This window comes from Mastigoproctus giganteus, chromosome 9 (genome assembly GCF_048544385.1).
Source record: "Mastigoproctus giganteus isolate SK-2022 chromosome 9, ASM4854438v1, whole genome shotgun sequence".
Lineage (NCBI taxonomy): Eukaryota > Metazoa > Arthropoda > Arachnida > Uropygi > Thelyphonidae > Mastigoproctus > Mastigoproctus giganteus.
In genome coordinates this window covers 32,812,081-32,828,126 of record NC_143583.1, presented here as the reverse complement: position 1 = coordinate 32,828,126, position 16,046 = coordinate 32,812,081, and the positions used below count along the sequence as shown (strand labels likewise).

At 39.6% G+C, this 16,046-nt stretch overlaps 1 protein-coding gene across 1 annotated transcript in view; it reads right to left on the bottom strand.

Moving 5' to 3' along the window:
* The window catches only part of LOC150080136 (cell adhesion molecule Dscam1-like), a 1,047,872-nt gene that overhangs the window by 446,648 nt on the left and 585,178 nt on the right, over positions 1-16,046 (bottom strand). The window contains 1 exon segment of the mRNA XM_090381929.1: positions 8,737-8,901. Coding sequence (XP_090238055.1) covers positions 8,737-8,901 — 165 coding nt within the window.

Genomic DNA, 16,046 nt, shown 5'->3' with positions numbered 1-16,046 from the left:
TCTTGATTAGACCGGGGTTCGAGCCCGTCACCACCAAATCCGGAGGATGCGGAAAGGTCAGGGAATGACCACCGCATATCCCGGAGCAATATGGCCTCAGTTGCTAATGCTCCTAAAAAACCAAATAACAAACAAACAATCAGAAAACTTCATATCTGCCTGCACAATTACTCCCAGGTCTTTTCCATTTTCTACCACTTTAAGTGTAGTACCACACAGTTGGTACATTTCTCTAGGGTTACTTCTACCCATACGCAGTACTTTGCATTTGTCAAGGTTAAACTTCAGTTGCCACTTTGTAGCCTATCGGCCCAAATTATCTAGATCCTGTTGCAGTAGCACACTGCCATTACTGTCATTAACAACCCTGTCGACCTTTGTATCATCTGCAAACTTCGACACTAAGCCTGATATACCTTCATCAATATCATTGATAACTATACAAAACAACAGTGGACCCAACACCGAACCCTGTTGGATTGCACTAACAACATTAGTCCAAGAAGAGCAGCACCCATTGATTACCACCCTCTGTCTTCTCCCACTTAACCATCCTTTTATCCATTGTAGCAACCTACCCTTAATACCATTCTGCTCCAATTTGTACAATAGTCTTCCATGCGCAACAGTGTCAAAAGCTTTCCTGAAATCCAAATATATAATATCAAAATTATTTTTTGCATCCAGTTCCTTTGTAACCACATCATAATATCCTATCAAATTTGTCAGTCAAGACTTTCCCTTAACAAACCCATGCTGTGTCTGAATTATTGCTGCAGTCTTGTCTAGATGATCCTGCAATGCATCTTTAACCAGCGACTCCATTATTTTACCCGGAACAGAAGTTAAACTAACTGGTCTGTAATTACTCGTGTACCACTTCGATCCCCCTTTGTGAATTGGGGATACATTTGCACATCTCCAGTTCGTGGGAACCTCCCCTGAGTCCAAGGATGCTCTCATAATTATGGCTAAGGGTGTGCTTAGTTGCTTTGCCGCCTCCTTTAATATAACTGGATTGATCCCATCCACCCCAAGTGCTTTTGTTACGTTTAACTTCAACAGTTTCTCTTCCACTTTGCTCTCAGTTATTACAAAATCATTAAGTATCCTGCTACAATTTGATAACCTTCTGCCATTTTCAAACCTTAATAATTGCTCACGTGTGAATGTAGATGCAAAATACTCATTCAGTTTGTTTGCAATCTGAGCAGGATCATCAATAGTCGAACCATCGATGTCCAATGGATCAATCAGATTCATCCCATTCATTTTAGAGTTTATATAAGTAAAGAAATCCTTGCTGTTTTTCTTAGCATCTTTTGCCAAGGATTTCTCGTAATCTGCCTTCGCCTGCCTAACCTCCTTTGTAACTTGGTTACAGATCAACTTGTAGCTATCGTAGGCTTCTGTGTCATGTGTTAATTTGTATGCATCCCATGCATTTTTCTTCTCTGTTACGAGTCTCATTAGTTCATTTGACAACCATTTAGGCCTAAACCTTGAACAATATTTCTTAATAGGTATGAAACTTTTAGTAGCATCCACAATTAATTCCTTGAATGCTTCCCACTTAGAATTTACTGTTGGTAACATCATCAGTTGATTCCACTGTACAGAATTTAAAAACTGTCGGAGACCACTGTACTTGCCTTTACGGAAGCAAAAACCCTTTCCTTTACCCCTGATGGTAATTAAATCTTTAAGTAAATCCCACGTCAGTACACTGTGATCACTGCCATCTAGTGGTTCTTTTATCTGCAAATTCCTAATACATGAATGATCACTGCTGATAACCAGAACAAGAGTATTACTTTCTCTCGTTGCCTCTCGAACATGCTGCTGCAAAAAACAATCATCCAATAAATCCACAAATGTCTGACTAGTGTGTGAGTGCCCAACCCACAAGTTCCAGTCAATATCTGAAAAGTTGAAATCCAACATTATAAGACATTCCGATTTATTAGCCCACTCTATTTCTCTGTACAATTGTTCATTGTACTCATTCGAGTCATTAGGCCTATAACACACTGCTACTCTTATTTTTGCTTTCGCAGTGCTTATGTCACAACAAACTGACTCAACAGTGCACTGTTCATCTATATCAACTGGATGCACTTCTTTTGATTTTATGTTTTTCTTAATTAACAGCATAACAACTCCTCCCTTCCTATCCTGTCTATCCTTTCTGTACACATTGTATTCCCCAAATTCCAGTTCGGCATTCCTTATATCAGTGTGATACCATGTCTCTGATATCCCAAAGTATGCCTTTGATGTCTTGACCAACACTTCAAATTCATCAAATTTATTTACTATGCTTCTAGCATTGGTTTACATGCAAGCATACATGCTCCTACTCCTATTCTTTGTAACCCTAACACATCATTGTCTGGGTGCGAGGTTAGCCTGTGCGGCCGTAGCTCCTTGAAGCTCTTCGAACAGAGAAGTTTTTCATGATTTATTTTCTGATTTATTAGCTTCAATTGTCATATTAACTTATTTTCTAGAGTAGCTTTATATTCCTAGTTATGATACTTCGTTTAAAGTTTAACTTAGACAGAGATTTTGTAGGTATTACTTATTATCGGTAACGGTATCAAGTCCACGTGTTACAAATTGAACGAGAGTTCTTTTTTTTTAACCAAATTTAGTCGATTTATTAACCAATTGTTATATCAAATTATCTTCTATAAGTAGATTATAGACCTAGTCAGGATCCTTAGTTTATTCTAAATTGAGATAGCGAGATTTGGAAGCTAATCAATACTTACGAGTCCGTAGAAGTACCGTTCGAGAATTCCCGCATTTTTTACACGATAGCATAAGCTTAGTGTAGTATAGTGCATAATATAATATTGTCAATTAATCAGTAAATCTATTAATCTTGATAAACTTTATTGTCAATTAAATTGTATTTTTAACTCGATATATATATAACGACTTAATCGTAACAAATAATTAATACATAACTATAGTGGTACACGTGATACGGAAGTTGTATAAAGGGAACTCGTAGAAAACACTAGATACCGAAAAAAAAAAAAATATATATATATATATATAACATAACTGTTTTGGGATATAACTTAAGGATTTAATTTTTGTTTTGAAATTTTATTGAATTAAATCGGAATCATGACTCTGACCAGAGCAGCAAAGCAAAAGGCTCAAGCTAATGGGAGTGCTGTGGTTCAGGGGAGAACTGAGGGGGGCAGTTGCCCTCTGAATCACAGTCTTTTAAAATGCACTGTTTGCGGAGCAGTCGGGTACGGGCCATGATACTGCCAAGGGGGATGTCTTTGTGTGTGCACGATGTAAGGAGTGCAAGGAAATCAGGCGACAACTCAGCGTTGTTATGGGCCTTTGTGAGAGCTTGAAGGACAGGGTGGATGCCCTCGAAGGAAATAAATTGAGGGGCCCATCAAGCTCTCAGCTGCCCACATCAACGCCAGAGCTTGCAATTGGTCATCAGGCAACACAGAGGCAGCCCCCTAGGCAGAATGCGCTGGTCCCACAGGAACTAGTAGTTGTTGGTGACTCTATTGTCAGGGAAACGGGGAACATGCTTTGTAAAAAGGATAGGTGGAATAGGACCAGGGTATGTCTGCCAGGGGCAAAGGTTGATGACGTTGTAGAGCGGATATCATCTTTTAAGGACACAAAAGGTGATATAGTTGTACACGTTGGCACTAATGATATTAAGAGTAGGAGACCGGCGGAATTACTTAGCAAGTACAGGTCACTGTTGAAAAAAAGCCGTGAATTAGGGTTGAATTTGAAAGTGTCTGCAATTCTGCCCACACACGATAGGAGGGAGTATATGATGAGAGCCCTGTCGATCAATTCGGCCCTGGAAAGATTGTGCAAGGCTCAAGGAGTAGAATTTTTTTCAACCTGGTCTGTAATTGCTAACAAGAGAGACTGCTTCTACAGGGATCGGATACACTTAAATAGAAAGGGTACAAGAATATTTGCTGATGCCATCGAGGCAGTGTTAGGTGGGTCAGAAAACTGCTAAATTGATGGGGGATACAAGGATTAATAGATTAACAGTAGCCACTGGCAGAGGTGAAAGTAATTCTTGCACTGCTTCTATTGGAATGAGCAGCAGCCTGGATAATAAGATGCAGGATATTTCAGAAACTGCTGGGAATCATTGGGATACAAGTAAACACATGGGTTGTGTTAGGGTAGCTAAGAAAAAGAACAGGTGCATCTATACTTGCATGTATACCAATGCTAGGAGTTTAGTAAATAAATTTGATGAATTTGAGGTATTGCTCAAAACATCAAAGGCAGATATTGTTGGGATTTCAGAGACGTGTTGTCACACAGATATTAGGAATGCAGAACTGGAATTTGGGGAGTACAATGTCTACAGAAAGGATAGACAGGATAGGAAGGGAGGAGGGGTTATGCTATTAGTTAAGAAATACATAAAATCCAAGGAAGTGAAGCCAGTTGACATTGCTGGACAGTGCAGTGTCGAGTCAGTTTGGTGTGACATAAGCATTGGGAGATCAAAATTGAGAGTAAGAGTATGCTATAGGCCTAATGACTCTGATGAGTATAATAAGATATTGTACAGGGAAATAGAGTGGGCCAGTAAATCAGAGAGTCTTATAATGGGGGATTTTAATTTCCCAGATATTGACTGGAATTTGGGGGCTGGTCACTCGCACACTAGCAAGGCTTTTGTGGATTTATTGGATGATTGTTTTCTACATCAGCATGTTCGTGAGGCAACAAGAGGGAGCAATACTCTTGATCTGATTATCAGTAGTGATTCTTCATGCATTAAGAATCTGCAGATAAATGAACCACTAGGTGGCAGTGATCACAGTGTGTTGAAGTGGGATTTACTCAAGGAGGTAACTACCATCAGAGGTAAAGGGAAGGGTTTTTGTTTTCGTAAAGGCGACTACGATGGTCTGAGACTATTTAAATTCTATACAGTGGGACCAACTGATGATGTTACCAACAGCAAACTCAAAATGGGAAGCATTCAAGGAACTAATCTTGGAGGCTACCAGGCTTTACATACCAACTAAGAAATATTGTTCAAGGTTTAGGCCTAAATGGTTGTCAGATGAACTAATGAGACATGTGGCAGAGAAGAAAAATGCATGGGATACATACAAATTAATGGGTGACATGGAAGCCTATGATAGATATAAGTTGGTCTGTAACCAAGTCACAAAGGAGATTAGGCAGGCAAAGGCAGACTACGAAAAATCCTTGGCAAAGGATGCAAAGAAAAACAGAAAAGAGTTCTTTACATATTTAAACACGAGAAGGAAAGGGATGAATCAGATTGGTCCACTGGATATTGATGGTTCAACAGTTGAGGATCCTGCTCAGGTGGCTAACAATCTAAACGAGTATTTTGCATCTACATTCACGCATGAGGAGTTATTCAGGAAGGAGAATGATGTAGGTAAAGTAAACATTGGCAGTGAGCTGGATGATTTTGTAATAACTGAGAGGAAAGTGGAGGAGAGATTGTTGAGGATAAACATAAAAAAGGCACCTGGGGTGGATGGGATCTATCCAGTTATATTAAAGGAGGCAGCAAAGGAAGTAAGCAAACCCCTAGCCATAATTATGAGAGCTTCTTTGGACTCAGGGGAGGTACCCATAGACTGGAGATGTCCAAATGTAACCCCAATTCACAAAGGAGGATCAAAGGCTGACACAAGTAATTATAGACCTGTTAGTTTAACTTCTGTTCCAGGTAAATTAATGGAGGCACTGGTTAAAGAAGCACTGCAGGATCATCTAGACAAGAATTCAGTTATAGCTCAGACGCAGCATGGTTTTGTTAAGGGCAGGTCTTGCCTGACCAATTTGATTGGATACTATGATGTAGTCACAAAAGAACTGGATGCAGGGAATAACTTTGATATTATATATTTGGATCTTAGAAAGGCTTTTGATACTGTTGCACATGGAAGACTGCTGCACAAATTGGAGCAGTGTGGCATTGGAGGCAAATTGCTGCTATGGATAAGGGGATGGTTGAGTGGCAGAAGACAGAGAGTGGTAATCAATGGACACTGCTCAACGTGGACTAATGTTATTAGTGGAGTTCCTCAGGGTTCAGTGTTGGGTCCGTTGTTGTTTTCGGTGTTTATGAATAATATTGATGATGGGATATCAAGTTTAATGTCCAAGTTTGCAGATGATACAAAGGTTGGCAGGGTTGTTAAGGACACTACTGACGCTATGCTGCTGCAACAGGATCTGGAAAGGTTGAACAGATGGGCTGAGAGGTGGCAAATGAAGTTTAACATTGACAAATGTAAAGTACTACATATGGGAAACAGTAACCCCAGAGCAATGTATCAACTCTGCGGTACTACACTGACAGTGGTGGAGAATGAAAAGGACCTGGGGGTATTTGTGCAGGCAGATATGAAGTTCTCTGAGCAGTGCAGACGAGCTGTAAGAGTAGCTCATGGTGTCTTGTCAATGATATACAGGAATTTTTCTAGCAGGGATAAGGAGGTGATTATTCCCTTGTATAAGGCAATGGTTAGGCCACATCTTGAGTACTGTATACAGGTCTGGAGGCCTCATTTCAAGAAGGATGTAGAGCTGCTGGAACGGGTACAGAGAAGGGCAACAAGATTAGTGAATGGAACAAAGGGTTGCTCTTACGAAGAAAGGCTTAAGTTTTGCAAATTACAGAGTCTGGAGACTAGGCACCGGCGAGGTGATCTGATAGAGGTGTATAAGGCTTTGAATGGTTTGAGCATGCTCAATGCCAATGGGATTCTTCATCTTGCTCAGAATAATCACCTCAGAGGGCATAAATTCAAATTGAGGAAGGACGGATGTCGGATAGATGTGCGGAAATTTGCCTTTGGCCAGCGGGTGGTTGGTTGGTGGAACCGACTTCCATCACTTGTTGTTGAAGTTGATAGCCTAAACAAATTTAAAGCTCAACTGGACAGGTATTTCGAACGAACGGAGGGGTGAAATGGGAGTGGTGTGTGTTTTTTTTTTTTTTTGGCTGATGCTGAATAAGCTTGCTTTCTTGCATCATATGCCTCTGCTAATGCTAATGCTACATCCCATATACCCATCCGTTCCACGATGACTGCCACCCGTCCCTGAAACCCCCAACACCCCACGCTCCAGGTCGCTACTTATACTAATAGAAGTTGTCCAAGAATCACCTTCACCTCTGCCACGGCTACTGTTAAACTATTAGTCCTTGTATCCCCCCAAGCTATCAGTTTTCCGACCCACCCAACACTGCCTCGATAGCATCAGCAAATATTCTTGCATCCTTTCTATTTAAGTGTATCCCATCCCTGTAGAAGCAGTCTCTCCTGTTAACAAGTACAGTCCAGGCTGAAAAAAATTCTATCCCTTGAGCCTTGCACAATCTTTCCAGGGCCGAATTGATCAACAAGGCTCAAATGTCTGAATCCGGGAAAGCTATCATCGCACTCAGGCTGCTTCTGATAAGAAGCATTACCCCACCACCCCTTCTATCTAACCTATCCTTCCTAAATACATTATACAAGCTGTACTGAAACTCATCATCCCCAATTTCCGGGTGGCACCACGTCTCTGTAAGCCCTATTATGTCTGCGTTACTTGTTTTAACCAGCAGTTCGAATTCGCTCATTTTATTGACGACACTTCTAACATTACTGTATAAACAATTAAGATTTACTGTTCTTGTATATTAACAACCCTAACACAACCCTTGAAGTTTTTTAGGCGCTCTTCCCTGATATTAGCTACCTGCTCACGTGAAATGTTTCTGCCCCCAGAACATCTAGATGATACGTCCAGTTGGGGTAACAGATAAGAACTCTTAAGGTATGTGCAAGAGTTACTTTGACCAATATTATCAGATAAACGCGTGTCAGTATTACCCACATCCCCCCTAATTAGCAGTTTCCCTGAACCTTTAAGGTATCCTCAATAACACTGGCAAAAATATTTGCATCACCTTTGTTTAAATGTATCCCGTCTCTACAAAACAAATTCCTTCTACCTACAAGTGTGGGCCATGCTGATAGAAATTTACCCCCTAAAGCCTTGCAGATTCCTTAAAGTCTTGAGTTAATCCACAAGTCTCTTAACATATAATCCCTCCTATCGTGTCTGGGCAGAATTGCAGACACATAGACATTATGGCCTAGCTCGCGACATTTCCTCAGCATGGTCCTGTATTTTTCCAACAAATCGTCAGATCATGTATGTTTAATATCATATGTCCCCACATGAATAATAATATTTTCTTTGCCCCCTTTAAAATCTGACAATCTGTTGGTGGTATAATAATAATATTACTATAATTAAAATATAATTTTAAGGTATAATATTAAAAATTTATTTAAAATTTATATGCCACAAGGATTAGCAATTTGCCTTTTGATGTAGAACTAAAATAGATATTTAATGAAATATTAGATCTCAGACACTACATTTGTGGATTGTAATTAGAAAATAATGGTTTCCATATATTTATTTGTGTATTTTTATTTAATAAAATTCATTATTATTTTTTAATATCATTCATTGGTACTGAACTGCTTCTCATTAGTAATCTAACGAGAACCAGTTAGTATTCTAAATGATAATTATATATATTAAGGTAACAAAGTTTTTGGCTGTTACATATTTTATCTCAATATGCATAACTGCAGTGAACCAGAAATATATACCTGATCTTAATTTTACAAGCAATGTTCAATAAGAAACATCATTTACCTTCTTCAACAGTAGTTATGGCAACTGGTTCACTTGAGTCTCCTAAACCAACACTGTTTTCAGCTTTTATACGGCAATAATAAGTTCTTGCAGGCCGTAAACCTCTTAAATTGATACTTGTGTCGTCACTTCCTGTTGTCATATTTTGGACACCACTTTCCCAGTCTCCTATGTAGGAAAGAAGATACAGAAAATGTAAGCACATTATAAGCAATGGTTTTATTAAATTTAACTCTTTCCCCACAATGCTCTCGATATTTTCAACAGTATTTTATTTAGATTTTTCATTGATGTTATCATAATTCATTCATAAAAGAACTAACAAGGCAATACTTTTTAAAGAATGAACTATTGTAAAGGAAACACGTATGAAATACTATAATATAAAAAAGAGTAATAAACCCATTTCATGAAATGTTAACTGCCAAATGTCTATCATAAAAAATTAAATGGTTTCAAATTTAAGAACACACTTGGGTACAAATTACTTTTCATCAGCAATTTCATGCTTTTCCTAACATTTTCTATGATGAAATAATGCTAATAAGATTTATTAGTGCATCATAAAGTACTCTAGTTCATTCTGGGTATAACTGATAAGTGCTCTCCTGGCATCGATTGGAGTGACCCTCGTCAATAGACAGGCAGACAGTACCTCAACCCAGCTAGATAGGATCCAAAACAGTAGAAGCAGATTGCTATCACAGAGTGAGAGAGAAACACAAGTAAATCATGAGTATGAGGAAACCTCACTTGGAGAAAAGTGAAGTGCACTTAGCCATTAAGAATGATTATCCTAAACACATAAGTGAAGCTAACAGAGGAGGGGTTATCTTCAACAACACAGGTAATAAATATACATGTATGTATGTCACAAAAACATAAAACCTTCAAACACTGTTCTACAGAAAACTGACATATTAGAAGACTTACATATATACAGCAGGCTCAGTGTAGACTCCACCAAAGCAATGGAAAGATGCAAAAAAAAAAAAAAAAAAAAAAAAACAACGTAGGAAAGATAAAGGAAGGCTTTTAGAGAGATATGAGGAGAGACAACTACATTACACTAGCATAAAGCAGCATCACTATATATTTCTAGTAACAATCGACAAACTGGTTTAAGTTAAACATTACTAAAATAAATAAAAGAGATATAAACATAAATAAAATACTAAAACATATATAAAATTAAAGCATTAATAGGGATAAAAGCATAAAATATATAAAGTAAAAGGCAATAAAACAGAGTAGCTTTTAGGGTGAGGTATCCCTTCATCAGCAATCGGTGAATGGTGTACTGAGTATATATGTACGGCCCCGGGTGCCAAGCGTTCCGTGGCCAAGCGATTCTAGTGCGTTTTCTAAAGCGTTTTTCTACAGAGAACATTTGAGCGAACAGTTTCTATTTTAGTTTGAAAAACCGTTTTCTTTATTTCTATAGCATAGTAGCTCTCTCGCACTACAAGAAGTAGGCAGAAGCCCAGAAAGGGAAGCCACCTTTCTGTTCTTTTCTCTTAGTACTAACTTACTAACTCAGCCGCTTGGTCACCTCGTGGCACTGCTCCTGCCTCCCCGTGGCGGGGCCGGAAACCTGGGTGGTAAAGATAAACCCCCAGGGCGAAAAGGAGCTATCATGGATTCAAACAATTTTCCACCCTTAGAGCTTCCAAGCTCAAGACAAGAATCCTGTCATGATAATGACAATCAACCAAAAAGGCTTCGAACTGAAGCACAGCGTCCAGACATCCCTAATTTTCTTGTGATACACTCTCTGTCCACGCAGCCCGTGGGCAAGTTATCACCATTTATGATTCAAAGACATCTAGAATCTATTGCAGGGTCACCAAAAATGGTGAAGCGACTACAATCAGGAGATCTCCTGGTTGAAACAGCCACATCCAAACATTCTGAGTGGCTATTAAAAACAACTACATTTGGTGGATTACCAGTGTCTGTCACTCCTCACAATACCTTAAATTCATCTAAAGGAGTCATCACAGAATGGGACTTAATTACAGTGTCTGAGGAGGAATTAGTCCAAGAACTTAGCCATCAAAAGGTAATCGCTGCTAAAAGAATTATGACCAAAAAAGATGGAAATCTCATTCCAACTCGTTCCATCATTTTAACTTTTAGTACTCCTGATTTGCCATCTTCAGTAAAAGCTGGATATTTAAATTGTCGAATTCGTCCATACATCCCAAATCCTCTTCGCTGTTTCAAATGCCAGAAATATGGCCATTCACAGCAGGCATGCAGAGGTGACGCCATCTGTCCTATTTGTGGAGCTAAAGATCATACACAGGCAGATTGTCCAGCCGCAGTTCCCATTTGCCCCAACTGCAAAGGCAATCACCCCGCCTTTTCTAAATCATGTGAGATGTGGAAAACAGGTAGGACAATCCAAAAATACAAAGTAGAACATAAAGTCCCATATCCTGAGGCACGCAGACAAATAATGTTGACCATGCCAAGTCCATCATATGCCTCTCGAACCCGCAGTTTTCAAACAACTGCAATTCAAACAGATGTCTCAATACCGCCCAACGTCTCGCTAGCTAATTGGGTTAAAACAACCTTATCAACCACTGGAAAAGAAAATTCTAAAACTAAAACCAGCCATGCCACCAACACCCCAATTAGTATCCCAACTGCTACTGTGACAGTCTCAAATGATGCGGAAAGATTGAAACCCAATAAAGAATCTAAGGAAACTGATCCAACAACCAACACTATGGAAGTGGATGTACACCAAAATGATGAAGACCCTATTCTAGAACTCCATGCCAATGACACTATGGATACTGGACGTCCATTATTCCCAAAAAAAGACCGAAAAAAAATGCCCTGCACATAAAAAACAGTCAGATGAATCATCTTCAGCCAAACCAAAATAATGCCTAACATCATACAGTGGAATTGTAGAGGACTAAGCAGCCATTCGGATGACATAAGAGATTTAATCTCTCAGTTTAACCCCATAGGTATATGCCTACAGGAAACATTCTTGTCACCCCAAGTTTCGCCGAAATTCTCAAATTTTATGATATACAGACGAGACAGAAGCCCAGAGTCTCCTGCCCGTGGAGGAGTAGCCATTCTTGTAAATACTAACATACCGTCCAGACCGATCCAATTAAGAACCAGCCTAGAAGCTGTGGCAGCTCGGATTGCAGTTGGTATTTCAGTTACCATTGTTTCGATTTACATTCCACCATCTCTATCACTGGCCCAATCAGAACTTGACAACCTCATCGCACAACTTCCAATTCCAATTTGTCTTTTCGGTGACTTTAATGGCCACCATCCATTGTGGGGATCAGCTACAATGGACAGAAGAGGCAAGTTGATCGAGGAATTTATATATAATAATGACCTAAATTTATTAAACTCTGGATCTCCTACCTACATCCACCTACCTACAGGATCTACTTCTCAAATTGACTTGTCAGTTTGCTCACCTTCCATCTTTCCAATCATGACATGGTCTGTATTAACTGATCCTTTTAGCAGTGACCACTTTCCGATCATTTGCTCCTTACAAACAGGAGTAACACCAAATCCTGATAAACGATCCTCTTGGAAGTTTAAAAAGGCGAACTGGGATGGCTATTCTGCTCAAATACTTCTAGACAGATCTTACGTTAAAAAAGAACCTATTGATGATGTAAATACTTACATCACCAATCAGATTCTGACTGCAGCAAATACTTACATTCCAAAATCCAAGACATATCACAATCACCGAAATCACTGGTGGAATGCAGATTGCTTCACTGCCAAACAGGAAAAAAACCGAGCTTGGAATAATTTCCGTAAGAATCCCACCACTAATAACCTCATTGCTTATAAAAGGTTTAAAGCAAAAGCAAGGCAGATTAGACGGAAAGCGAAACGAGACTCGTGGATCGCTTTTGCCTCAACAATCACAAAAGACACCGACACACGCCTCATTTGGAAAAAAATACAGGCACTAAATGGGAAATTCGCTCGTATGCCCTCTCCAATACTTCATTGGAAAGGGAAAGACCTATCTACAGCTGAAGAAGTTGCTAATGCACTTGCTGAATCATTTGCTACAATCTCTGCTTCTGCCTCCTATGGGTCCACATTTCAGAACATAAAAACTAGTGCAGAACGATATAAAATCAACTTTTTCACGAACCGTTCTTTCCCGTACAACCAACCCTTTAAATTCATAGAACTTCAAGAATCGTTAAACAGATCTTCAAACAGTGCTGCAGGCCCAGATGGAGTTCATTATGTTATGCTGAAACATTTAATTCAAGAAGATTTGAGTACCATGTTAATCTTTTATAATCGGATATTCTCCGAAAATGCCTATCCTTCCTCCTGGCGTCATTCTTTCATTATTGCTTTACCAAAACCAGGAAAAGATCATTCCTGTGTTGAAAACTATAGGCCAATATCTCTTACGAGCTGCCTGGGTAAAGTTTTCGAAAGAATGGTTCACACTAGGCTTACTTACATCCTGGAGGCACAAAATCTCCTTCCAGATCATCAGTATGGCTTTCGGAAGAATAGATCAACGCTGGACGTGCTTATCAAAGCCGAATCTCATATCCGCAATGCCTTTGTCATGAAACAACATCTTGTCATGGTCAACCTAGATCTTGAAAAGGCATTTGACACTACATGGCGTCATGGGATTATTATGGACCTTTACCACTTGGGGCTTAGGGGCCATTTGCCGAAAATAATTCAAAATTTTCTGCAATTGCGTTCTTTTCAGGTCCGATATAAAAATGTACTCTCTGCATTTCACATTCAGGAAGAAGGAGTCCCGCAGGGATCGATACTTAGTCCAACACTATTTTCAATCCGAGTTAGCAGCATAACACGAGACATCCCAAAAACTGTTGAAACTTACATGTACGCAGATGACCTTACAATTTCTTGTCGATCTCAAAGTATGAACACCATCGAACGGCAGCTCCAACTTGCTATTACCAAAATACAATCGTGGACTTCACGGAATGGCTACAAACTATCAGAAAAGAAATGCACTCTCACCCACTTTTGCAAGAAACGAACTCTCCATCCCGATCCGGAATTACAAATAAACAATATTCCAATCCCGCTTGTAAGTACCATTAAATTCCTTGGAGTGATATTAGATAGCAAGCTGAATTTTCAAGCTCACATCTCTCATTTAAGAAATACATGTCTAAAGCATCTGAATATACTGCGATCAGTCTCGGCTATGTCATGGGGCGCTGATCGGTATACACTATTGCACCTTTATAGAACTTTAATCCGGTCACGGCTAGATTATTGTTGTCCGGTGTATGACTCTGCCAGGAGCACTACTTTACAACGTCTAAATATTGTCCAGCACAGTGCTCTCAGGACTGCGTTGGGCGCTTTTAAGACTTCTCCAATCCAGAGTCTCTATATCGAAGCACACGATCCTCCATTACATCTTCGTAGGAAATCATTATTGCTCCACTATGCTGCTAAGATCCAGAGTCTTCCATCTCACCCCAGTTGGGAGTATCTTTATAATACTCGGTGGGATTTGATATATGACAGCAAGCCAAATGAAAACAGACCTGCTTCACTAAGGATTAAAGAGCTTTCTCAGAGTTGGAATATCAATTTAAGCGATATTTTTCAGAACACAACTGCTCCTGTTCCACCTTGGACATACGTTTCTTCCTCCCACGATACACATTTTTTGGAGTGGGGAAAGAATACTGTACCTTCCTTTAATATCAGGCAGTTGCACTTAGCTCACACTACTCTGAACTCCCATGCCTGTAAAGTCTATACTGACGGATCCAAAACAGCTACTGCGGTTGGTGCAGCTGCAGTTTTTCCTTCTCTAACGGTTACAGCTTCACTACCATTAGTCTGCAGCGTCTTCACAGCCGAATTATATGCCATCAAATTAGCACTCAGTAAAATTATTGAACTTTCCATCTCACCTGTCATAATTTACACTGACTCGCTCAGTGCTGTTTCTGCCATAAGGAAGAATTTTTCATCTTCTCATCCTACCTTGAAACACATTCATTCTCAGCTATTTTCCTGCAGTGTGTCTAATCAATCAATCAGTTTTTGCTGGATCCCTGGCCATTCTGGTATTCCGGGAAATGAAAGTGCGGATCTTGCAGCTAAAAATCCTCATCCAGCTGGCCCAGAACATCTTCAGGTTCCTTACACTGATTATAAGCCTGTTATTCGCAAAGCAAGTTATGGCAATTGGTCACAGATCTGGAAAAGTAACACCAACAATAAACTTTACCAGATAAAGCAAGAACCAAAGCTGTGGCTCTCAGGCTTTCGACAAAACAGACGAGAGGAAGTAGTACTGGCAAGACTCAGAATTGGACACACTCATCATACTCATCTGTTCCTGCTACTGGGAGAAGATCCACCCCAGTGTTCATCCTGTGACAGTCAACTTACTGTTAGGCATTTCCTCTTCGATTGTCCCCTATATTCAACCATACGGTCAAACACTTTTCAGTCAGTCTCTAGGTTGAACCTCTCACATGATTTAACTCATATCCTGGGAAATGAAGCAAACATAAATGAACTTGTAATATTTTTAAAACGTATTGGACTATATAGGAGTATTTAATTTAACACCAACAGTGCTATATTTCGACTAAATAAACTATGAACAGACACAATTTGGCCTCAGTAGCCCTTGTGTCGTTAAGCTAAATAACAACAACATATATATGTACATTGGGTACAGGATCTAAATACCACCACATACAACTGTAAACGTTTCCTGATTATCTCCTTCAGGATGGAATCTCCATTGAAACCTACTTTGCTCCTCTACGGAGAAGAATTAATTTGTTTTAAATTATTATTTGTTTGTATGTATACAGGATGTCTCAAAAATACATGGCATAACTTCAGGAATGAGTTCCTCATATGTAGACAATAAAAATATTTTATATCAACATAGGTCCAGAAATGCTTGGTTCCTGAGTTAACCGGAATGTCTTATCTCCCACAGGATAAGCACCAGATTCTGTCACTACCTTGTGATGATTTCCTTCATCACAAGGTAGTGACAGAATCTGGTGGTTTCCATTCTGACCATGTACTCAAATCAGGAGCAAGGATGGCAATGCTCTGGAGGCTTGTCATTTGTACCACGAAAGTTTCCCAGAACGAAGATATCCAGACAGGAAAACGTTTGAAGATATCCATCGCCACTTTTGTGAACATGGGACCTTTACACCTCATGCTGCTGACAGAGGACAACATCCAAAATCTCCTCCTCTACTTCAGGAGTTGTAGATCTTGGTCGTCCTCTGTCGACA